Source organism: Castor canadensis, chromosome 7, assembly GCF_047511655.1.
Source record: "Castor canadensis chromosome 7, mCasCan1.hap1v2, whole genome shotgun sequence".
NCBI lineage: Eukaryota > Metazoa > Chordata > Mammalia > Rodentia > Castoridae > Castor > Castor canadensis.
In genome coordinates this window covers 124,300,063-124,327,186 of record NC_133392.1, presented here as the reverse complement: position 1 = coordinate 124,327,186, position 27,124 = coordinate 124,300,063, and the positions used below count along the sequence as shown (strand labels likewise).

The window sequence follows — 27,124 nt, the reverse complement described above, 5'->3', positions numbered from 1 at the left end:
TGCAGGTACAGAGATGAGTCAGACACAGTCTCTGCTCTCTGGAGTTCACAGTCCAAAAGGGACTCACTTAGCAGAGGAGAAGGGGGATGAGTTAGGATGAGGCAGCAGAGAATTGTCTCATTGAATCTTTTAATAAATTTTTGTGATAGATCCAGCTTGGAACTGTAGCTATGTGTCTGTTTACAAATGAATACTTTTATGTGTGTCTACACTTGTATACATTAATTCTAAGAGAAGGTGGATGAAATGTTATGATAAGAAAAGCAGGTCAGATGATGCCAAATATGAAAAATAAGAAAGACCTTAAGACTCACATTTGATTCCTTCCCTTCAGCCATTTATACACTCAACCATCCAGAATTTATTGGGTACTAGCTACTTGCAAACCACTGGGTTCCAGGAAGCATACCAAAATAAAAAATTATACATAAGTCCTGCCTTCAATAATGGAATCATTTAAGTTTATTTCTTATCATTAAACTATAAATTATCAAAAATCAAAGACTTTATGTATGTTGCAATAGAAAACATTGGCGAAACTGAACTGATAATGGAAACAGGAATCTTCTTGTTCAATACTTCATTCTTTAAAAGGGAAAGGCCCACAGCTGCAAAGAATACACACTATTTAGCTTTCTTTACTGACAGCCAAACACAACACTGAAGAACTAGGCAAAGTAGCCATTGCATAAGATTCTAGTCGGGCATATTAATCACAAGTTCCATGGTAGTATCAACATGGGACTTCAAGTGGACCCCACTTACTTTAATGAGGATATGTTCTCTGGGTGGGGCACAGTTAGAGAAACTGCCAAACTAGCCTTAGTAAATCATTCCCCCCTTGACACAGCTCACAAAATTCAGTTAATTGGGAGGTCCTTTTTAGTAAAAACTTTAGGATGGGTTAATTATGACAAAACTGGATTCCCAAAGATTATGGAGTCATCCTAGACTAACGCTCCATCTTTATGGGGCTATAAGGCTATTGCCCAAGAATCATATTTGACTCTCACATTCAGCTTATTGCCAACCAATCTAAAGCCCTAGTCTTTGGAAGTATTTAGTAAATCCTTAAGTTACCTTAAGAACTGAATTCATCTCAGTACTGGATTTACTAAATACTTCCAAAGTGCCAGGCTCCATGTTGACAGCTTTGTTGTTCTTGTTATTGTTTTCTCTTTTGGATTCCCAATATAACATTAACTGTGGTTTAGAGATGAGAACAGCAAGGCTCAGAAAGATGAAGCAGTGTGTTTGTCTTAGTGGGAAAGTAAGAGAGCTAGAAATGAAACAGAGATCCATCTGTTAACAAAGTCATGCTCTTTCCTTTTCTGAACTTTCAGGCAATGGAAAAGTAAAAAAAGCAGTCTATTAGTGACAAACATTTTCAGTCCACATTTCTAGTCTTATTACATAGTGAGATCAGATGGAAAATACTCAAATCTTGACAAATCAGAGTGTGCACAATACTTAACTTGAATAAATGTTTATGATAATGAAAAGATTAATGTGCACAAAGATTTAATAGGTTCAACTATCAGTTGAACTCTTTTACCTGGTTATAGTGCAAAAATGGACACATTATAGCTTTCATTCATCTCAAACCTGCTTCTTCTTCAGTGTTATTTATTCTTTTACCTCTCTCTGTGAATAGCACCAACTTCTACTTTAATCCCTAAACCAATACCTAACAGTCTTCTCAAACTCTTTGGTGCCCTCTTCACTCAGTTAGTAAGTCCTTCCTTGAGTTCAAATTTCTATCTTGGAAATATATACATGTCCTTTATTTTAGTCTGTTTGGGCTACTATAATAAAACACCCTTACTAGGTATTTTGTAAATAATTGAAATTTATTTCTTAATGTTTTGGAGGCTGAGAAATTCACGATCAAGGTTCTGACAGATTCAGTGTCTGATGAGGGCTCATTCCCTGGTTCATAGATGGCACCTGCTAGCTGTATCCTCAATGGCAGAACTGGCAAGTCAGCTCTCTAGTCACTCTTTTTAATAAGGGCATTGGTCCAAAACACAAGGGCCCCATCCTCATGACCTAATGACTTCCCCCCAAGGTCTCACCTCCTTATATCATCAGTTGGACAGTTAGGTTTCCATGTATGAATGGGGACAGAGAATGGAAACACAGCAATGGTACCTAATACATTTTGTAAGTATTTACAAAAATTCCTAAAGCATTTGTTTTAGGAATTATTCAAATAATATTTGCCCATTTTGTTAGACTAGCCACTTTATAATAGCAAGAACAACAACTCTTTTTTTCCTCACTATTTTATCCTCTGCAAAAATAACAGTACCTGGTAAACAGCTGGCATTCAATAGCTACACAGAGATAGGATGAATAAATCTATTTCCTCCTTGCTGCCCCTGCTGCCACATTTTTGGTTCAGATTCTTGTTATTTTTTCATTTCACTTTTAGCAACAGTTTCTTAACTGGTCCCCAGCCCTTCAAAAAAGTCATCCTCTATTCTTTTGCTAGAGTGTACTTTCTTATGTGCATATCTGATCATTGATCATGTTCTTTCTTTTTCCCAAGTGAGAGTTGATTTAGCCAAATAGCTCGGAGGTTGGTGTATCCTTGTCTTACAATACAAAGTACCCCATACCATGGAGTAAGAAATTTTATGTCTAAGTCCATTAGATGTCCTTATATTATTTAACATATTCTGAAATATTTGAAGTCATATACACTCTGAAGAATCAGCTTTCTATCACTATAATGAAATGCCTGAAGATAATTTATAAAGAGAAAAGGTTTATTTTGGCTCATAATTTTGGAAATTACAGTCCATAATTGGATAGACCCATTACTTTGGGCCTGTGGTAAGGCAGCATATCATAGCAAGAGTACATGATGGATCAAAACCACTCATCTCATGGCCAGGCAACAAAATTCCCCAATCTCTTTCAGGGGGCATGACCTCAATGACTAAGGGCCTTTTATAAGGTCCCATCTCCCAGAGGTTCCACCACCAATGAAGGTGATATTGCTGTCCTTGATATTCATAGCTTCTTCTCATGTGGCTGTTTGTACTTAACTTGTATTAGGACACAATATAAAATTTATAAAAATACAAAAATTACTGACATGTATCAGTAATGTGTTCCTCAGACATTAGGGAAAAAAGTTATTAATCTTTATGTGTATAAAATACCTAGTATAGGGGAAGTATTCAATAAATATCTATTAAAGTCATTGAATGAATATTTAATGAACATGTATTATGGGGCAGATACTGTTCTAGGTACTTGGGATACATCAATAAACAAAGCAAAGATTTCTGATTGTGAAACTTACATCTTAGCAGGAGGCAACAGACAATAAACATAATTTTTAAAAGTAAATTATGACTCTATTAGGATATGTTAAGGACTATAAATAACAGCAAAAACATAGAACAGGGTAAGGGGAATCAAGAGTGCTGAAGTAGAGGGTAATTTAAAGTTTTCAATAGGATGACTAGGATAGATGCTCCTGAGGAGAAATCTGAGCAGTCAATGGAGATGAGGGGATTGGGTATGTGGATATCTGAGCTGGGAACTCTCCTGGAAAGGGAATAACCAGTGTCATGCCCTAAGATAGGAGTATGCCCAGTATGTTTGAGGAATAGCGGAGGCCAGTGCAGTTGGGTCACTGTGAACAAGGGGGATATAGCAAGAGAGGAGGTGAGTAGAAGTGTGCAATGACCATGTGTTAAAAGGATCATTCTAGTGGCTAAGTAGACTGTAGGGTTGCAAGAGAAAAAGCAGTAGGCCTAATTAGGAAGTTGTTTGAGTAATTCAGGAGAAAGATAGTGATGGCTCAGATCAGTTTAACAACATTCACAGGGCACCAACTGCATTTGTAACTATCTAAGGGTGTAAAGAAGACAAGAATGTCTCCACCTAGAAAAGTTCACAGTTAACAATCTGTCTTAACTAATTTCTAGCCTTATGATGGACCACAGGACCCAAATTCTGCTCATCTCCTGTATTCCCAGCTTGCCCAAATGGCTCATATTTTCCACACACACACCATGCTTTGTCCTGCCTTTTCAGTACCCTTCCCTTTGCCTAGATATCCATTCCTCTAGCTGTTAAAGTTGTTAATTTCAACTCCTTCTTTAAGACCCAACTCACATGCCACTTTTTCAATTACATTTTATATATGCAGAATTAGTTACCTTTTTCTTTGCTTACCTGGTCACCTGCTAATCTAGGTATAATATAAATACATTTTTATAAGCCTGTAACTCACAGATATTATGACTTATTCAATGCTTACCTTTAGCAAAGTCGTTACCTTCATTAGTGTTTCACTAAATACAGGGGAAAAGTTAGAACAGAGGAATATCAAAAAAAGGGAAAAAGGAAGGAAAGAGCCAATGTAATCATGTTTGAAAGATTGCCAGCCTGGTTTAGAATAACTATTTGCACATAGTCCTTTTTTTTTTCTTTATTTTGTTCTGTTTTGTCAGTACTGAGGATTAAAATCATTGCTCTACCACTTGAGCCATATCCTCAGTACTTTTGCTTTTAGTTTGTTTTTCAGATAGTGTCTCACACATTTGCTGGGCTGGCCTTAAACTTTGATCCTTCTGTCCCCAATACCTCAGTAGCTGGAATTGCAGATTTGCCTCACTATGCCCAGTGAACATAGCACTTTTTAAAGAGAGAACTGGGAGTAAGTAGAGTAACAACTACTCAGGTTCCAGAAATTTTTCAGCAAATGTTCAACTCCAGAAATAAACATGGAAACTGGGATGGTTGACATGGTCAATAGGAATTAGTTATCTATAAAATTCCTCTGCTTAGAGCAAGCATCTGGGTTCCTTGATCAAATACAAAAAAGGAGTTGTCAGTACTTGGGTCCTCGCCTTTGAAGATTGCTTGAGTTGTAACAGGGATACAAATCTGCTGAGCAGGACAGAATGAGTAACTAGCTCTTCTAGGGGGAGCAACGCAGACTCAGCACTGATGAGGACTGGCTTTCACAGCATTAAGTCTGAAAGGATTTGGGCTCTGAGAAGGCTGAGAAACTCTGAGAAACTAGCTAGGCTTAGTCATGGTAAAGATAAAGTCTAAACTAAAGACAGGTAGTAGGAAAAGGAAATTTTCATTGCTAGACTGGGTGACTCACCCTATCTTATATCACTTAATCATAAGACACCAAAAGTTAAGCATAATCATCTTACAGAACTTAAGGAATAGAGACATTAAGCAACTGGTCCAGAGCCATACTGACACCAGGTTGTAGCACCTGTATTTACACATGGGTCTTTCTGCAGATCATTCTCAGTCTAGGACTGAAGCATCCCACATTGCAGCTCAATTTAGAATTATTGTCTTTGCCCTGAGAGAAGACCTAAGTTTCAGGCATGCTTCTGTTCACCTTGTTCCATATCTCTAAGCAAATCATTTCTCCTCTGAATCTTTTTTGTTTTGTTCTGTGGTATTAGGCATTAAACCCAGGGCTTCATGCATGATAAGGAAGCATTATGCCACTGAGCCTCATTTTCATCATTTATTCATGGAGAATTAGGACCAAGCGATTTTTTTAATGGTTCTAGGAATCACGTCCATGACCTGGTGCATGCTAGGAAAGCACTCTACCCAGTCCAATACCAGGTGATCTTTATGATGTCTTCAAATTCTACAATTCCATGATGTTTAGCAAGAAATTTAAAAATGCTAGTTTCTTCTTTCCTTCCCCTCTCTCTTACGATCCTCTACACACACCCACATGCCATCTTAAGAAGCAGTCCACAGAATCTTTTGATACTATCCAGCTTGGAAAGAGAAGTTTGAAAAAAGGTAGTGTTTCTGAGAATTTATCACTGTTGACTCACTCAGAACTATACATGGCCTCCGCACTGCATGTCTCATCATCTTTGTTTTGTCAGGAAAGCCTTTCCTCCACTCAGCAAAAGAGATTGCCTTTCTATTCCACAATTTACTCTTTTTAAACTCCATCTGGAGCTTCAGTTGCACTAAGGAACTCTATTCAGCATGTAATTAGAGTAAATATAATGGAAATATTGAATTAAAAATAATATTCTCACTAATATATTCATTTTAATTGTTCCTTTTCTTCTCACCAGAGTGAGTGGGAGATAATCCCTTCTATTTCAGTTATCTCTTCCTTAAATGATTGGAGTTTTATAATATGCTATTTTATGAGCTTAGTTATTTGTTTTTTTCTAACGCCATAATATTAAAGCATATCTGGGTTTAAGTGAAGTCATTTTATTATTTCTGATATAATTGATCATAAGCAAAAGCACAAAAAATTATGTTTATGACCCAAGAATGCTTATTAAGTTTTTTTTAAATCAAATTAAGGATTCCTAGAATAGGTTGAAAAAACAGTCCTGATGATAAAGTAAAGGCAAACTTTCATGGTCAGGCATTAAGTTCAAGAGACAATGTAGGAGTTTTATCCAAATAAAGTAGAAAATTCTCCTTTTTTCTGGTGTTGACTTATGTTTTCAGAGAGGGGCTTCTGGTTTTTGCCTGGGGCTGATCTTAGACCTAGATCTTCCTGCCTATACCTCCTGCATGGCTGGGATTACAGGCACACCCCACCATGTCTGGCTTACCAGTTGAGATAGGTGTTGCTAACTTTTTGCCCAGGCTGGCCTAGAACCATGATCCTCCTGATCTCTGCCTCCTGAGGAGCTGAGATTACAGGCATGAACCACAACATCCAGCCCTTAGAAAAATAATTCCTTAAAACTACAATATTTCATGGAGTCACATAGCTTTTATTCTTACCACAAAAATTAAGTCCAAATGGCCAAAAAACACATGAAAAAATGCTCACCATTCCTGGCTATCAAAGAGATGCAAATCAAACCCACAATAAGATTCCCAAATCTAATGGATCTAATGAGACATCAGGTAAATGTTAACTCATATTTTGACTTCATTAATCACAGAGGGGGGAAAAAAAAGAAATCCCTGGTCTCTGTTCCTGGTGTAACCCCTTATTTGCCCTAAAAAGTAAATGTGTGGCAACAAATAAATGGTTTTAGAATCAATTTACAAAATTCCTAAAAATTCAATAATCAGTTCCTATACGCCAGGAAAGTGAAGCTCCAGTTTACCAATGCCACTGGGTTGGGTTGGAGGGGGAAACTAATATGGGTACATGCCCAGCTATGTCATTATTCAGACTTTTGGTCATGACCCATATTCCAAATGCCTCTCATTTTCATTCCCACTATCTCCAATGATCATAGTAATAACCTCAGAAGGATAGGGTATCATTCCACACATTTTATTAAAATGAGAAAATTAAGTCCTGAAAAAGTGATGTGACTCCCCTACAATCATAAACAAACTATTATTTTAATAAAGATTTCTTTTATTTTTCATGAATGTAACAATAAAAGAATTTCATAATATATTTTTAAGAATACACAAAGAAATAAAATTTACTATAATCTTATCATCCCCAAATGCCTGTTAACAGTGTGTACACTAATACATATATAGTTTTCATACAATTACAATGATTACACATAGTTTACTACCCTTCTTACTGTACAAAAGATCAGCATTTTCTCATGTTATTACAAATGTCTGGAAACTATTGCCAGTGGCTACATAATATCACATCCTTGATCCACCATAATTATCTTCATCATTTCCCTGGTTTGGGGTATTTAGGTAGGTTCTTTCATTATCAACTACCTATAATGAATTCATTTGTATATAAGGATTTCTCTGTGATATAGATCTTTAACTATTGCTTAATTTTCAGAGTAGTAGTATCGGGACTAAGACTCGGGTTTTTAGATTTCTATTGCTAATCATTTTCTAATACATTTTCCCACTATTACAATACTAAACAACATAACCATTCAAATATAATGCCATTGTAAATTTTCATGTAAATGTTCAGGTTTTCTCATCAATCCCTAATCTGTGGAAGATTGTTTTAAATTTAACCTAACTGCAAATTTAGCTCTCCATACTATAATTTAATAATAAAATAGCTGTGAGGTTTTATAATATAAAAAAGAAAGTTATATATACTTATAGATACAATGGCACAGAGTAAACATTCCCATTCCAAAAGGGAAGAATAGAATAGAAAGTAAGGATCAGCCCAAAGCAAGACTACAATCCAGCTAGGAAAACACTATAGGTTTTCCATATATATATATATATATATATAGTTCATGTGCCTATATCTCTTTACTCCATATTTGTGTCTAAATGTTTGAAACAACTGTCCATATTTATTGCCTCCATTTCTTCATACCTTCTCCATCTTCCAAATGACTCCTTAACCCACCTCCCTGGCTTGAACTCCACCACCCAGCACCTCACTAAAAGTGCACTCACAAAAGCCTCTATTGACCTCCATGTCATTGCACACATTAAGCCTTTTCAGACTTTAATTATCTTTGACCTGTCAGTAGCAGCTGGCAATATTAGTCACTCCTTCTTTTTAGAAAAGACCTCTTAGTTTTATGGTACCACACTTTATTGGTGTTCTTCCCTCCTCTGAGGCCATTCCTTTTCATACTCTCTTGTGAGCATGTTATGCTCTACCTAACCTTTAAATGGAGGAATTTCTGAGTCCTGTTCTAATCTCTCTTAGCTCCATAGTTTCTTAAGAGAGTTGCCTAGGAGATCACATCTGCTCTCACCATTCTGATTATCATCCATACACTGATGACTCCTGAATATGCACCTCCAGGTTCCTTCCTCTCTTGAGTCTTTTAATAATAGGCCCTGCTCCCTACTTAACACCTCTCATGAATGTCTCCCAGGCATTCCTAGCTCAGTGTTTTCAAGGCCAATCTTATCATCTCTGATAATCAAATATTCCAAAATTTTCCTTCTATGATCCCTATCTTCTGTAAATGGCATTACCCATGCTAGAAACCCAGTAGTTAGGTAGCTAGGACTCCTCCCCCTTTTTCTCCTCCTCATCTAGCCAATAATAAAGTTAAATAGATGTAATTCTCTATCAACCCCAAATCCATCTGCTTATTTTCACCATTTACTGTTACTACCCTAAACCATCATCATCTGTAGCCTATAATATTACAAAGATCTCCAAATTGTCTTCCTCTCTAAGATATTTCCTATTCAGCAAGACTGAGCTTTCTAAAATGCCAGTTGAATTGTGTCCTGCCCTGTTTAACACTTTCTAGTTCCATCCCATTGTCATTAGAATCATGTCCAACTTTTTAGCTTATCTGGAATTCATTTCAATTTCACTCCTACATACACCCCCTCCAGTCACTGTCTTCTTACAGTTTCATGTTTCAATCACATTAGCTTTTGCTCATCAAAGATGTAATGCACTCTCTCATTTTTTGGACTTCAAATACCTTATTACTTCATTCCTATCCCCACCTATTATTTATTTTTCACCTCTCAGCATAAATTACATTTACTAAGAAATAGCTCTTATTGTTAAAATAGACTGTTTTAAATGTTACATAACATATTAAACAGTTTTCTAAGCATACTGAATTATCTGTTATATCAGTTATCACATTTTACTAGAGTTACATATTTAATGTTTATCCCAGCAGACGATAAGTCATGAAAATAGCATACTGTTCATTGTTTTCTCTTGTAACTATTATGCTTTAATGTCTTGTATAGTGTTTGGTCCATTGTAACTACTCATTAAGCAATTATTGACAGGCAGAAGGAAGTGAGGAAAGATAGAAGGAGAGAGGAAGTAATAATGCTCACACAATCAGTGTTGGGTAAATCAAGGGAAAAGAAAAGAAAAAGTCAGAGAATTTGCTTAATTACAAAGACTCTTAGGACTTTAAAAAGTATTTACACATCCATTTCACATTTGTTTTTTATGACAACTCCATGAGAAAAGATTATTGTGTACTTTTAAAAGTATAGAAACTGAGGCTCATCAAAGAGGTAGCATGGTTCATCATGTTAATTCTACTTAGAATTCCACTTCATTAATTTCCTTTAGGCCTCATTGTTGAGACCCAATGGAAAAACCACTTGCTCCGGAGAGTATCTTCTTTTCTCAATAGGACCCCAATAATATTCTTTTCTTCCTTGTCTTTAATTCTGCAGCACATTTAATACACTTCCCCAATGGATGTTAGCACAATGTTCCTTATATTGTAACTACTTATATTTGTATTTCATTTTGACCACTGGGGATTGAACCCAGGGCTTCACAAATGCTATCTAAGCACTTTTCCACTTGTGCTATGTCCAAACCCCCCTTTTTTTCTTTTCTTCCCTTCCCTTCCTTCCTCCCTTTCTTCCTTTCTTTGTATTTTGTTTATGAAACAGGATCTCACTAACTTTTGCCTGGACTTCCCTCAAACCATGATTCTTTTATCTCTGTCTCCCAAGTAGCTGGTATTACAGGGGTCCATCACCATATCCTGCTTCCTTTAAACCTCTTAAAAATAAAATCTTCAAAGATAGAATTCAGATCAGAGTCATATTTGTCCCCCAGGATCTAGCACAGAGTAGGCACTCAATAAAAATCTGTTAAATAGAAGGCACTTCTAAAGTTTAGTCCAATCTTCTCAACCTACTGTAATAGAAGCCAGTCAGAAAAATCTTTTCAGATCTACTAAAGGCCCCACAACAACACACTTCTCTCTGCTTCTTGTGCCCCCTCATTCAAGTGTCCCCATGTATAGAATATAAAAGGAACAATAAACCTGGGGTTGTGGAGTTTCTGGCTGGTGTCACCACTTACTGCTTTTTTAAATCATCCTAGCCTCAGTGTCTGTATAAGTAAAGATAGAGATCCCAGCTATACTATCACAGTTCCCAGCAATGCCTAGCACATAGCAAACTCAAAGCTATGTGTCATAGAGGCTCAAAGCAAAGGCCTACTCCTTACTCTGACCCCATTTTCAGAAAGAGATTGAACAAAAGTACAACAGTTTAGTTGATTTGATACATCAAAGCAAAAAAACACGCACAGAAAGATATTTTTACCTTTTAATGAACAGTTTTCATTATCATCATCAAATGCCTACACTTTTATAAACCTGAGCTGCTCAGCCTAGCATTTACAGAAAATTGCCAAGTATCATTTATAGATAAAAGCACAATTCAATATTTATGAATTGCTAGTTTTCTATAAATATAGACATTTGGAGACTATCTTCTCACTAGTCATTAAAGTTTGAACAGGGATCAAAGCTAGAATAATATTAACAATTCTTCACATTTATATAGTGTTTTACATAATGCTATTAATAATAGATGACATTTATTGAACACTTAGCAAATGCCAGGCACATTACATGTAAATTCTCATAAGGAATTCAGTTCAGTTCAATAAGCATTCACTTAACACCTACTGTGTGATAGATGAATAATACTTGGTTTCTATCTTTAAAAACTCTCATTTTGTTACACTCAATAAACGTTTGTTGAATGAATAAATGAGTAGACGGACGGAGGGATGAATTGGTTGGAAAGGCATTATGAGGCATTATAAATAACACAGGTCCCCCCTGACTATTTGTGGTTTTGAAAAAGCACTTAACTTTCTCTAGCCTCAAGGTTTTCATCTATAACATAGTGAGATTTAAAATTTCCCTTGTAAATATGTGAAAGCAGCAACAGCAAAAGTAAAGCATCAGCCAAAGAACGAGGTCTCAGTAAATGAAGTAGTTATTATTGTCGCTATCATGACAATCATCACCATCACTATTACCATGCAATCCTATCCAACTCTCTCCTCCTCAGGATAGTGAGGCAACACATAGAGCATTTAACACACACATACAAAATCACCATGGCCAACAAAGCAAAAGAAATCTATCACTCCCATTCTAGGTAACTACACATCATATATCCTTAAGCTAGATCAAAAGGAAAAAAAAAGAACTAACTTTAACTGTGTTTCCAAAGATACCATGATGAAAGGCAAACAGCACAGGAATTTTACCAAATCTCAGACTTAACTTCTCTCATAATACAATGTTGGTCATTCCAAGCATGGGATTGTGTCCCCAACATTCTCAAAGAATTGTACCAATTTTCAAGAAAATGGTTGTCCAGAAACTCATATTATTCATATTTGTTCATGGCAGTGAAGCTGAGCCCCAGCTATACAAAAAATAAATTTGAGTCCCCAGTCAAAATTTCTCTCTGGAAAGAGATTTCATTCTGTGCCTCACTTACCATTTTGGTCTGCTGGTAGATTTCACCATAGGGGCCATCCCATCTCTGTAAAGACTCTTAGTTTTGCTGAAGTTAACAATGTTGAAAATGACCCTCTGAAAAAGAAAGAGAAAGATGTTCACCAGAAGGTTCTGCTATGCAAGTTGTCACTCCCTGACAGAAAATAATGAGATACGAAATAATAAGCAAGGGTAAAAGCCACGAGGACTACCAGAGAATAGAATAATGAGGATAAATAATGTTAGTAAGGTTATAGCATATTTTTGTTCCAGCTTAGCAAAGCACTTCAGAGGTTACATTATTGTGGTACTAAATACTGTAATTGACTTCTAATCAATTAGCTTAGGAATTCTGGAATCTGAAAACTACAAGTCTTGAGTTTTAATTCCAACTCTATTACTGCAGAGTTGTGTGACTGTGGAAAGATACTAGGTATCTCTGGATCTTGGTGTCATGAATTGACAATGGTTCCCATTTTGAAAATGAGAATAAGAACATGATCTACCTCATGGGTTCTGTTGGGAATTAAATAAGTTAATGTATATTCAGTATTTGGAATCTCATTTGGTAATAAGAAATGCTGTGTAAGTTTTAGCTATAATTATTAATTGTGCCCTCTCTCTAGGCTGACCTCGGATTTCCACAAAGATAAATAATATTATAATTGGGATAACAGTACTTTTGAAGCTCAATAAAATTAAATAAATATAATACAATTAAATAATTCTCCAACTACTTGGAACCATTGTGACTAGTTCTGGATATATACTGTCCTCTTCTACAACCCTTGTTTAGCCTCTGCTATAGGCCAGGGGTACTGGGCTCAGCCCTAATCTCTGCATGAATTTACAGAGCCATAGATGCTTTGCTAAATCCCTTTCCCTCTCTGAATTTTATCCTTAATATGGGGAAGTTTATGTTCTAGATGTTTAAAGTAGTACAGATGAAAGAGATTAGGCCTTTGTTTTACTAAACAACTTTATCAAAGAATAAAGGAGAAACTGCAAAAGAGAAGAGAAATGGAATTGAAAGATATCCAAGACCACTGAAATACTCTACAGGAGAGATGAGGACTAGAGCTAGGTCTGAAAGAATAGCTAGAGAAAGAGTAGTTACCATAGTCTAACCTTTCAATCTAGGTGAAGAAAGACAAAAGCATCACAATTAATGTATTATTTCATTCAACCATTATTCATTGTGTCATGTTATAGATTTTATATATTTTTCAAAAATTTTAAATATTCTCTTATAATTGTAATAAGTAAATACTAACGTCTCCATTTTACAGATATGGAAACTAAGTCTCTGAGAGCTTACCTGACTTGCTCAAAGTCATGTAATTAATAGATGGTAAAACTAATATTTTAATCTAGGGTATAAGAAGATATGATGGCCATGATTCTAAGTCTGTTTTCCTAAGTAAGTGCAAAAAGAAATGTAATGGCAATTTTTTGAGCCTTTAAAATTTTTTAAATTTTGTTTTATTAAAAAGAGAAAATCAAAATCATTTCCTCTGTCCCTGTATTTGGGATAATCATAAAATGCTTTTTGTTTCATAAAATAAACTCTTAGGAATAATTTTTCTTTTCTCGTCAGGGGACCAGTCATTGACCCCCAACTCCAGGCATTTCAGCTTGAGACTTCCCTCCTATCATTAAATTAAGTCATCAAGAATGTTCAAAGCTGTTCCATTATTAATAATCTAGACCTGCCAGTTGTCAGTTCAATTACTTCTTCCAAGGTCTTGGCTACGATCTGATTTAAGAAAATCAATACTGAGGGGACAAATGGCCTTTGAACCTCACAAGGCATAATCCTCCTGCTTTCTTCCAAGATTACAGGTGTCAGATCCATTTACAGTGAACCTGGAATCCATGTTGTACTTTCAGGATCTATACTATTGCTGAAAAGAGGCAGAAAGCCAATAAAGAAATGATGTGAAATAGGAATAGAGAAGTAGAAAATAAAGTGGACCATTCATTAATTATTAATATCCTACTATGTGCCTAGAAATTTTCCCAAGTATTTTAAATATACTATGCTATTTAGTTATTCCATTCATAAACAACATTTGTTTTATATTTACCCCAATGTTAGACAATGCAGAAATTAAAGCTAATTAAAACTAAGTGGCTTGTCCTTCCCCTTGCCAAAAAAAAGTCCCCAAAACTATAAACTGGTAGAACTGGGACTTAAATTTTAGGTGTTCTTGCCATATTGATTATACTCTCTTTATGGCATTGCATGCAAAAAGTAACACCATCTCTTAACATTTCTTGCCATGTATTTATTTTATGTCTTCTACCCATATAGTGAGGCAGCATTTAGTGGAAAGAATCAAAGGTATTCAGAAGCAATGCAAGAAATCTTGGCATCCACACACACTTAATCATCAGCCATTTACCCAAAATGCATCACAAAAAATTACATCTATATGATAATGGTAAAAACAAAACACTGAAATAGGGCTGGGAGTGTATCTCCAATGGTGGAGCACCTGAATTCGAACCCCAGTATCACCAGAAAAATGAATATTAAAAAAAACTGTAATAATAACTAACAATTTCTGTTCATTTAATATGTACCAAATTCTGAGTTAAGTATTTAATTCACATTCTTTCAGTTGTTTGTATATTAGAATACCTGATGATAGATTACAATCACTCAGATAGCTTTAAAAAATTACAGGTGTTGCCAGTGGCCCATGCCTAAAATACTAGCTACTTGGGAAGCTGAGATAGGGAGGATCGCTGTTTGAGGCCAGCTGACGCAAAAAGTTCACGAGGGCCCACCTCAACCATTAGCTGGGCATGGTGGATTCTGACTATTATTGCAAGCTATGCAAGAAGCTGAGATGGGGAGGATCGCAGTTCCAGGCCAGCCTGAGCAAAAAAGTTTGCAAGATCTCATTTCAACAGAGAAAATAGCTGGCATAGTAGCATACATCTGTCATCCCAGTGACAGTGGAAAGCATAAAATCAGAGGTTCATGGTCCAGGCAAGCCTGGGCAAAAAGCAAGACCCTATTTCCAAAATAACCAGAGCAAAAAGGGCTAGAGGTGTGGCTCAAACTGTAGAGTGCCTGCCTAGCAAGTACAAAGCCCTGAGTTCAAACCACAACACTGTCAAAAAGAAGTTACCAGTCTCCTCTACTATGTGCTGTCACAGCCATGAGTTCTGCCTCAACTCAGGCCAGTAGCTATACGGCTAATGCACCATGGATTAAAACTCACAAACTGTGAGCCAAAATAAACCTTTGTTTCTTTAAACTTTTTGTCTCAGGTATTTATCCCAGAGACAAAAAAGAAACCTAACTAACACATCCTTACTTATAGATGAGGTAAAGAGATATTGAGATTAAGTAAACTAAAATCATGCAACAAATAAACAGTACAAGTAGAATTTGAAGCAAGTTTGTTGACTCATGACAATAAAACCATGGGCTTTCTAGCCAATAAACCTAGGTTTGAAACCCAGTTCCCCACAAGTTCTGTAAGCTTATGCAAGATAACTGTTCTTTTATAAGTATTAATTGGGATTTTTATTTTGCTATTTTTTTTGTCTGTTTGCAGTGCTGGGGAACAAACTCAGGGATTCACATATGCTAGACAAGCACTCTACTAGTAAGTCACAACACACTTCCTGGAAATTGTTTCTTTACATCCAAAATTGGGGCAATATGATCCTAACAAATTTCTGATACAAATTTGTGAGACTGTATAAATAAATCACCTGGCATACTGTGCCTACCTCAGAATAAATGCTCAATATTTATTAAACCTATGCCTTTCTCTACAAAATAACCAGATCTTTTAGTACATTATAATTTCTTTTCTTTTTCCTTATTTAGACCTAAATATTTAATCCAGGCTTCCTGCTTTATCAATATGGTGTCTGAGATAATAATAATTTTTAAAAGCTCAATAAATAGTGATTTGTGGCACATTGGTAGCAAAGATTGGGTTTCAGCCCTCAAGACAGCAATGTGCAAGGCTTGGAGCACTGTTCAGTCTGCCCAAAGGGCTAATGGTACTGCTGGAGGAGTGAAAAGCTCCATTCCAGGCACAGGCCAAGGAGTGGTCCAGTGTGGGCAAGGGTATGGTGAGAAGCCCATGTGCAGTACTAGGTAGTGGCCTTGATTCTCCACATATACAATTATCTTGTCCAATCATGAGTAAATTTCCCATTTAATGTTGTCCAAGCTAGTTACATGGACTATTCTAAATATGCATGCACATTCTAAAAATTAATGATTCATTATTTTTAAATATTTTACTATTTTAAAATATTTTATTAAAAGTTTGATTAGATTTGAAAGTCACTTGATTTTCACAAGAAGTTTCAGCACAGCAATGATAGAAGAAAGGAAAGAAAGAGCTATTAGATGCTTTAAACACAATGTCAAATAATTCCAATATTTGAATAACTGGGTTTTTAAAAATCATTTTATTGGGTGAATAGTTTTTATTGATGATGACTATAATGGCTTGGAAGAGACTGCCATTGAAAAGCCTTGATCAAGGGCAAACACAACAAGGGTTTGGACTTTGAGCACATGATAAAGCGAGAGCACACAAGGGAGGTATGAGGATAGGTAAGACACCTACAAAAAACTAGATAGCATTTGTTGCCCTCAACGCAGAGAAACTAAAGCAGATACTTTAAAGCAACTGAGGCCAATAGGAGAAGGGGACCAGGAGCTAGAGAAAAGGTTAGTTCAAGAAGAATTAACTTAGAAGGTGACACACATGTACAGGAAATCAATGCGAGTTAACTCCCTGTATAGCTATCCTTATCTCAACTAGCAAAAACCCTTGGTCCTTCCTATTATTGCTTATACTCTCTCTTCAACAAAATTAGAGATAAGGGCAAAATAGTTTCTGCCAGGTAGCGAGGGAGTAGGGGGGGAGAGGGAAGGGGTGGGGGGGGTGAGGGTAGGAGTGGGGAAAGGGAGGAGGAATGACCCAAACATTGTATGCACATATGAATAAAATAAAAAAAAAGAAAAGCCTTGATCAAGAATTCCGTACATATATTTTAAATAAGATTTCATATAAAAATAACCATGAAAACCAATTCAAGTGTATTAGTTAAAATTTGAAGATTAAAAAAATTAATTTAGCATTTGATATCTTTTGGACACTTTTTATGATTTATTTTTAAATTATGTATTAACTTTTTCTCCAAGCCTTACATGATCATCCTCCAAGTGTCCCCTAGTTTGCCTCAACATTCTGACTAAATATAATCTTCACTATGTGCATAAATACAATTTTCTCTGTGTGCCTAGATCTGGGGACTATTGTGTGGCTAGTAATACCCTGGATAACTTTCGCAAACCCCTAGAAATGATAGGAACATTAATAAGTTAAACAAGTCCACAGACACTAGAAGAATGTAGGGAGGCAAAGCGCAGGTAAAGGAACTTAGAGTTTAACATCAATGCAAAGATAAGGTCTTGAAAGAGACTCCATATAACAGAACCCTTGTAATGATGCTACATAAGTGAAACTTTGTCTAGAAAGAAATTATTCACTAGTGATGAGAGATGAAAAAGGCCATCCTTATGTGTTCTTGGATTTGGGATTGAAAAACAATTTTTAAACGTGCAGCAAACCATTTTTGGGTTTTGGATTTGAATTTACAGTAAGATCTTGGTCTAAGAACCTAAGTCAAGTAATTGAAATAAGTTTAATTACAGATAAAATTGCTTTGAATGCACACAATTCCAGCCCAGGTATATGAGATTTCCATAAAGTCAGTCATTAAATTTCACACAAATTTACGAAAAATCTGAACAAACAATCCACCCTAAAAGTGAGAACGAAGGAGAAAAAAAAATAGATGAATTAGGCCACGAAGAACATGAGGTCATAAAACTATCCAGCAAAAAGGATTTTTAAAATAACTAACAATTTCAAACAATGTTTCAAACACATGAGACCTGAAAAAAAAAAACCCACCATCCTTCACATATGTAATTGAATTTAAAAATTCAACTCTTAGGTTAATATGCATAGTAGATACCAGTGAAAGAAGGATTAGTAAACTTGTATGAAAAACATGAAGAAATATCCAGACTTCAAAGCACCGAACAGGTTAAGATAGAAATACCTGACAAATTGGAAAAAAATCCAAATGAATCTCATCAAAAAAATTTTTTTTTTGTTTTCCTTCATATTTTTTTATTTCTACTTTTTATTATTGTTATACTGGGGGTACACTGTAACATTTATGAAAGTTCTTACAATGTATCAAATATATCATAGCTGAATTCACCCCCTCCATCATTCTCCTTTATCCTCCCCTCCCCACATTCTGGAATAATTTTAATAGGTCTCATTTTCCATTTATATAGATGTCTATACAGTATTTGCCACATATTCACTCTCTTACCTCTTTCCCCACGTCTTCCCCTTCCCACTGTTACCAAACCCCAAGACAGGACCTGTTCTACCCTTCCTGCTCCCTGATTTTGAAAAAAATAAAGAAAAACAAAAAAATGACATTTTTGTTCATTTAATATAGCTAAACAAGGAGCTTCCCTGTGACATTTCCATGTAAAAGTTATTTAAAGAGAGAATTAAAGTCCTTAAAAGTCGTTGTATGATTCCAAATGAGATAGGGATGTTAGTTAACTTCAGACATTGCTATGTCAAGTAAGCATGTGACAATTCAAAAGTAGTCACTACAATAATAGAGAGAAGGTTTACAAATTCCAAATGAGTAAAATGGAAAAAGCAGATATGAAAACATGGACAACACAATAGAAGGCAAAATAGTATGAAAGAGCAGAAGGATATGATAGGCAATGTATATGAAAACCCCAAAATAAGAAAGTAGTAATAATTTCAAATACCAGTAACAACAAAAATTGGAAATTGGCTAATCTATCTGTCTAAAAAATTACCAAGCTGACTAAGGAATAAAAGTTCACTTTGACCACATTTACCAGAGGTACCCCTAATTCAAAACAATACAGAAAATTTGAAAGCAAAAGGATTTAAAATGATTCTACATCAAAATATTCACCAAAGGAAAGCTGTTTCAGGTATTATAGCATCAAACAAAACATATACTGAGGCAAAAAAGCAAAACTAAGGGTTTTGAATCACCACATGAAAACAAATATTCTCCAAGAGGATATAATAAATGTATATGTATGTAATAAAAGCATAAAACATATTGTCAAGAGCAAAACTTTTATATGGGTAAAATTTGACTAATCCATAGTGATTAAAACAGCAAATGATCAACCAGACAATGAAATATTCAAAAGGATACAGATTTGAATCTTCCAACTTATATCTTTAATCAAACATCATTTATAAAACCCTCCCTGATCCCACCCACATACATAAAATTCTTTTTCATATAGGTATATGAAGTCCATCAACCATATACCCTCATCTTAATCTCTTTCAATCACTCTCCCCCTCCCATTTGTACCCTCACACACACTGTACCTGTTTTATAGTCTTGCATTGTAATTATTAATATTTGAGTTGATGTTCAGAGGAGATTCTCAATGTATCCCAACTGTGGGTATACTTTACTTCGGCCCATTCAACTCCTTCCATTACTCTCCTTTACCCCTTTACTTCCCATCCCCCGTTTTTCAACAGCTTTCAATATATATCCTTATATTCTCTACCTTTCCAGATGTTATGTTTACAATATTACTGCTGCTCTATCATTCTCTTTTCCTTCCCTTCTTTCTCCATGTTCCATAAACTAGGTCCACTATTACAAACATGTTCTACATATGAGTTTGTCTATGATCATGCTTACTTTTGTGTATATGTTTGTCTTTTGGATCTATCTTCCACATATGAGAGAAAACATGTGGCCTTTGTTTTTCTGAGCCTGGCTTACTTCACTTAACATGACGTCCTCCAATTATATCCATTTACTTTCAATCCACATGTCCTTACTCCTTATGGCTGAATAAAACTCCATTGGGTATATATACCACATTTTCTTGATCCATTCATCAGTTGTAGGGTACCTGGATTGTTTCCAAAACTTAGCTGTTGAAAATCTTTGTCAGCTACTCATTTGATAAGGGACTAATATCCAGAATCTGTAGGGAACTCAAAAAGCTCAACTCCCAAAGAGTAAGCATTCCAGTGAAAAAATGGGCACATGAGTTAAACAGGGAATTCTCAAAGGAAGAGGTACAAATGGCCAGTAATATGTGAAGAAGTGTTCGACTTCTCTGGTTATAAAAGAGATGCAAATCAAAACAACATTCAGATTTTATCTCACCCCAGTTAGAATGGCCATATTCAAGGGCAATAACAACAACAAATGCTGGTGAGGATGTGAACAGGAACCCTTATACACTCTTGGTGGAAATGCAAATTAGTACAACCACTATGGAAAGCAATATGGAGATTCTTCAAAAAGCTAAAGATAGAACTACCATATAATCCAGTGATACCACTCCTGGGCATCTACCAAAAGGATCATAAGTAAGGATACAATAGGGAATAAACATTTTTTTGAGTAGATAAGGGACACATATATCAATTATATATTCTATAAAAGTGAAGATACATATGATATACATTATTAAGTCTCCTGCCCATGCAAACTTTTAGGTTGCTACCTAAACTCTGAAAGAGTGCCAGGTAATCCTAGGTTGATACATCAGAAGTTTGAAGTGTAGATAATCACTATGAAAAAGAAATCCCTATCTTTTATAACTGATGTTGAGGAATTATAGGGAACCAACAAAGTTTGTTTTAATCAGCTGCACCTGTGTAATGTTACTGGAAATTGTCAAAATCTTCACACTAAAACTGCAGTCTGATAAAGATAATAAAGAAATGGCTTTCAGATTGTACATTAGAAAATTCTTCTCCCTCACTGAACACTTTGAGAAGGCAGCCAAAAGAGGTAGAAGGGGAATGGAGCAAAACATTCTCATCAAGGGCAGTTTAGCATATCAAACAAGAGCATTAGCAAAATGACAGAAGAAAAATAAGATCTTTCAGGGACAGTCTTCTCCCTCCTCAAAATAACTATTTACCAACATGAAAACAACAACAAAAAAATGCCTTTCTTTTCCTCAATCTGACAGCATTTTCTGCAGTTTTGTTCTAAATTACATTCATTAATTCAAAAAATATTTATTGAATCACTTCATTCAATAGTTATGGGATTCCTCCTTCTGCTGGGATTATAGAAATGAATGAGAATGAATGATCTGTCCTTAGATGGGGAAGATAAACATGTAACACGCACACACATATACACACACAAACACACACAATAAAATACTCAGAGTCTATGATATAGTCAGTGTAATGGAAGGAAAGCTGAATCGTTACTGAGGAATAGGGACTGTCAGGCAGAAGGGAAAATATATAAGACAGTCCAGTCAAAGGGAGCAATACGAGCATAGTCTGAGTTGCTTGTAGAATTCTAGCTGTTTCCTATGGCTAGAACAAAAAATTCTATGTGTTCTAAGAATACATACAGGATGGGTGGGGCAAGAGATAAGGCTGTGATGTTAAAGTACATAGGAGCAATGGTAAGAAGTTTTAAGAGCAATATGAAGGGACTATTGAAGGGTTTAAAATATAGATGTGAAAGGTTTAGATCTGTGTTAGAAAAAACATCTAATGCTGTTATCAAATTAATGTTCTAAGACTTACACTGTTCTCTGCAGAGTTAGATCAGTTTACTTTCAAGAAGCTCATAGACTTACAGAGAAAATACACAAGTAAACAATCATTTGCTTTTGACAAATTCAGTGTCATCAAAGCAAGACTAGGAGGATATATCAAGAACTCTTTGGGGTAGACATAGGAGAGTGATTGGATCTGCCTGAATTGGCAGGAGAATACTTTCTTTGAGCCAGTTACTAAAAGACGAGGTGCATTCTGAATCAAGTCACTTTGGATTCAGTACCATGATGCATTTCCTTTCCAAGTTGTTGCTGTATTTGACTGACTTCAGGATCAAGTCCACTTCTTTTGTAACTCCAAAGTAGTTATTCTCAGAGATGGGGACAAAGCAAATATTAAATAAAACGCATGTTTCAGACAACTGAAGCCAGACCTTAAGAGGGAAAAGTTTTGACATGGATTCGTAAGCATTAATAAATGCTTATTGCCTAAGCCACTAAGTTTTGAGATACTTTGTTATTTAGCAGTAGCCAAGTGACATATTATTTAATGCTTCAGTAGTCAAACTATGCAGAAAAATAGGAAAAAAAGAGATGAGAAGAAAGGAACAAGATATCAGAGAAAAAGAAAATGAAAGAAATAAAAAATCATTTTCTTCACATTATAGTTTATAGTTCCAATATTTGCTATTAAAATGACTTGTGTTTAGTTTATCACTATCTTTATAATTTTTATATGTCTGTTCTTATTTAAATATTGTCTACTTATTTTTCAAATACTATTTGAACTTGATGATATTAACATTTTTTTTTAGCAGTTTTCCTCCTCAAATTTTATCCTCCAATTTTCAGTAGTAGGGATAAGATCAGTGCTGTCGCTAGGAATTTTTTACTTGAGGCAGGTTCAAGGTGGTGATCTGGATGCACTGCAAGACAATGTCAATTTCCTTATCTTGATTTATGTGTAACATGAGAAGTTTGGATGAGACTATAGTGTTAGGAAGTAGAAACCTAAGTTCAAATCTTGTCTCTACTACTCACTATCTTTGTAAACTTTGGTGTATTATTTTTCCTCAGTTGATCCATACAAAAAATAAAAATAATAATGCCTTACTGGTCATATGGTTAAATCTTCATCTGTATTGCAAAACAAATGCTCTTTGAGAGTTCCTTCAGCTGTAAGATATGCTCCTATGGTTCTAGCTTTATTATGTCTCAACCATTTACCTGCAAAATCTCACGTAACAGTCACAACATCATTATGAGGATGGTGATAACAGGTGAGAAAACCAAAGAGCTCAGAGAAGTAAGTTAATTGTTACCTGATACAAGGTAGAACCAGCATCTACAATCAGACTTATTAGATCCAGCTGTAAAGGTGGCGCCCGAAATTATAAATCAAAGTGTGTGTCTCTTATGAGCAGTTGTAAACAGAGGTTCAGTCTCTGGCCAATATCAGGGCTATAACAGTGCCCATGTTCAATTTTATGGCTAGGGTGAAGGCTTGATCCATAAGATAAGGGTTCAGTCTGGAGCTAGGTATAAGACTCACTCCATGTGAGGCCAGAGTCAGTCACTTCACAATTACAGAACAATCCAATAAGTAATTCAAAATATTTCATAATTTATAACATCAAATAATCATGTTCTGAAAAGTTGATGTAACATTATCCTAATTGTATTTATATCATTATCCTGCTATGTTTAGCTGACATGTTTTCATCACTAATCCAAAACTCAGGTTGAGTTTTTACAAACTTCAAGTTATTAGAATCTACAATTATGGATTATAGCAGTTTGGGAAATCTGAGAATTGGAATAGATCAATTTTAGAAAGAAAAAGTGAAAGTACCTTGAGAATTACAAACAGAAGATAAAATATTCCATATATTAAAGGCTGCCTGTCTCTAACGGATTTCAGAGAATACTAAGATCTCTCCTTTGTTTAAAGATAATCACATTTCTCTCAGAGTGGTTCACTAGGGCTTTACCTTTGGCATGAATTTTTCATGATTGATTGATTGAAAAGACAATGCCAACAGAGAATAATACAAGTGTAGGGACCTGTCTTACAAGGTAGAGTTAAATTACTCCCAGGGTTAGAAGACAAAGTCAGGTGAGGCCTTCAAGTCAGCAAGTAAATTGACAATTACAAATCTGTTGAAAAATGAGAAAAATCAATTAGGAAAAGGTTGACTTGTACTAAAATTAGTGTTTGCTTTATTGAACACCATTCAGTGGATTTTGGAAATACAAAGAGACAGAAAATACCTCTTTTCGTAGGATTTCAAAGGGAGTTGGAGTGGGAAGAAAGTTGGACTCCAAAAGAGGAGGCTTGTCTTCTTGTCCTCCTTATGCCACTGATTTATAATTTGACCTTAGAAAGTTTATTTCCTAGCTCTCATCCACTATTTTTACATTTCTAAAATGGTAATAATTGACTAAATCCTACTCCATCCTTCTTAGAAGGAACTGTGTTGATGTCAATCAAGAGGCCAAAGTAAAAAACACATTCTAGTAAACAAGAGATTAAAAGACTGTCCAGAACAAACCAGAGGATCAAGAGCCAGAAAGTTTACCAGTTAAAAGGCTGTAAGAAGAAGCTTTTAAAAGATAGGATTTTAGGAAGGTCATCTCCTTTCTAGGAGTCAAATTCAAGGGCCAGGGGTAGATATTAAGGTCTAAAGTAATGGACTCAGGAGTTTGGACAAAATAACACAGTTAATTTGAACAGGGGCTTAAACTGCTTTTGCTAAAAAGCACTGACTCCTTACCTGGGCCCACGAATCATCTAAAAATAGGAGAAAAGCTTGGCATCTCTGCCTTCATTTTGTATCTGATTTTGTACTAAGCCATTCTTTTTGCAGTCACTTTGCAATCATCTTAGATTCCAGAAAGGACAGAACAGATAACATTTTTATGACAAGGGACCCAAACTTCCCCTAATAGTGGAGTCTCTTCAGGATTGACCACTTTCCAGTTAACAAAGATTCTGGATAACAATTCTGGAACTTCTCCCAGAACAAGGACTTTGATAATGACCAACCAGGATACACCTGTGACTGGGATTGTTTAGCTGCACATACCTTTGTCTCCCAACTCTTTGTGTATTTAAAGCAAAAGTTGACAACTGTACTCTGAAGATGGGCTAAGTACTTACTCTGTGCCTCATTCCCACAGTGTGTCCCAAGTTATGTAATAAATATCCTTTCTCTGCCTTTCACCATGGTTCTTTATTTGCTGTATAGGGGCGAGTGGCTGGATCTGATATGCAGGAGCCCAGAAATTTGGGCCTGGGGTCCAAAACTTGAGTTTCAAATTCATGTCAAGAGTGAAAAACAGAACTCTAGATTCTATATGTACCTGACTAATTAATTTTTTTATTTTTTTAAGAAACATGTATTGAACTCTGCATATGTGAGCAGAACTGTTTTATATGCTCGTATACACAGATACCTAAAATATATACAGTCCTTGCCTTGATGTAGTTTACATTTTAGTGATGTAAACAAACAGCAAGAAAATAAATTTAAGATGCAATGCCAAATAGTGATAATTTCTATGAAGAAAGTAAAATAATAAAGGGTAAGACAATAGAATAGGAGGTATGTTATGATTTATCTGTAAATTATTATTAAGTATAATTTGTTGAACACCTACAAAGTTCCAAAGAAATAGTTAGGCAGTTATATATAGCATGTCATTTCTAAATCTTAAAAAGTCCTTATAAGTAAACATTATTTTTAGGCTATAGATTAGAGATTAATATATAGAAAACTAAAAGGTCAAGTAACTTTATGTTCTGGTCACTCTCATGTTGCAGGAGGGCTCAGACGGAGGCCACCAAAGCTTTCGAGAAGCAAATTTATTAAGCAAGCCAGCAGCGAGTCAGTGGACTCATGTCCAAAGGCTGAGCACCTAGAAAAAGGGGGCTTTCCTTATATACCATTTAGAGCAGGTTACAGAAATGGGGGGGATGTTAACAGCTTTTCCCACACATAATCATATGTTATTTCATTGGCTGTTTTAACTTCTGGGGCAAGGTTACCCTCTTCTGGCCTCCAGGTAACATTCCCCAACTCTGGTTTTCCTTTGTTTTACTGTAGCACTCATTAATTTCTCTTCCCCCTCCCTGCCTTCCTGCCACACTCAGAGGTGGGATGGACTTCCCCAAACAAAATTTGCTTCAGATGTAAAGACTAATGATGCCACACAAGCACAAAGAGGTTGTGAAAAGTTTATTGCTCACATAATGAGGCTTTCTGGCAAGTATAGACCAGTCTAAAAGTGGCTTGCGGGAATAAGAAAGGACAATGCACTCTTGTTTGTTTTGTTTAGGCAGTACTGGAGTTTGAACCCAAGCAAGCATTCTACTACTTGAACCACACCTCCAGTCCTTTTTACATTAGTTATTTTTCAGATGGGGTCTCACATTTTTTTGCCTGGGCAGGCCTCTGGATTGTAATTCTCCTACCTATGCCTCTGGCTTAGCTGGGATTACAGCTGTGAGCCACCATCCCAGCTTATTTATTAATATGGAAGTCTTGTTAACTTCTTTGCCTGACCTGGCCTTATACTGAGATCCACTCATCTTCTCCTGATTAGCTGGATTTCAGGCATGCATAATCACACCTGACCCTGAGGCTGTGGTTTCTATTTACGTGGGGCTTACAAGGTGTGAACATCCTGCTAATGATAAAGAAGGCAGCACAGTGCTTTCTTATAATCTTGCCTAGATGTGGAGTGAAAGTGTAAGAAGGGATGGAACTTGAAAGGTGTTAGCAGTGACATTTCAAAATTGGAGTCAGACTCTTTATTACATTTTTTAAAGATGATACAGCTAGTATGTAGCAGTGAGATACTGTGACTATAATACATATATATTTGGTTTTCATTCCCAGTTTCCTGGCACATAGCTCCTTTAGCCCATGGAATCTCCAAAGTGATAAATGTCTTTTCATCTGTTTATGAGAGGACTGATGGCTCTTGGCTCTGGGAAAACCTAGAGATGGGAGTGCTAAAAGACAGAGAAACCAACCAAGTGATTAAAGGGTGGGAACTTCCAGTTGATCCCTAAGACCTCCAGGGAGAAGAGAGGAACTGAAGGTTGAGTTGATAGCCAGTGACCAATAATTTAATCAATCATACCTCAAAAAACCAAACACAAATTCCTAAAATCTAAAAGGACAGGGTTCAGAGATTGCTGAACATGTGGAGGTGCTGGGAGAGTGGCCAGCTGAACAGAACAAGTACCGCGCTCCCTCCTTATCTTGCCCTAAGTATCTCTTCACCTCACTGTTAAATATTAGTACAGTCACACATAAATACAGTTATATGT

At 35.8% G+C, this 27,124-nt stretch overlaps 1 protein-coding gene across 4 annotated transcripts in view; it reads right to left on the bottom strand.

The window, feature by feature from the left end:
• Agbl4 (AGBL carboxypeptidase 4) overlaps positions 1-27,124 on the bottom strand; it is a 1,287,504-nt gene that overhangs the window by 643,079 nt on the left and 617,301 nt on the right. For all 4 annotated transcript variants that reach the window (XM_074080185.1, XM_074080183.1, XM_074080187.1 and 1 more), the window contains exon 4: positions 12,154-12,248. In XM_074080185.1, the coding sequence (XP_073936286.1) occupies positions 12,154-12,248 (95 nt within the window). The remainder of the gene's footprint in view (positions 1-12,153; positions 12,249-27,124) is intronic.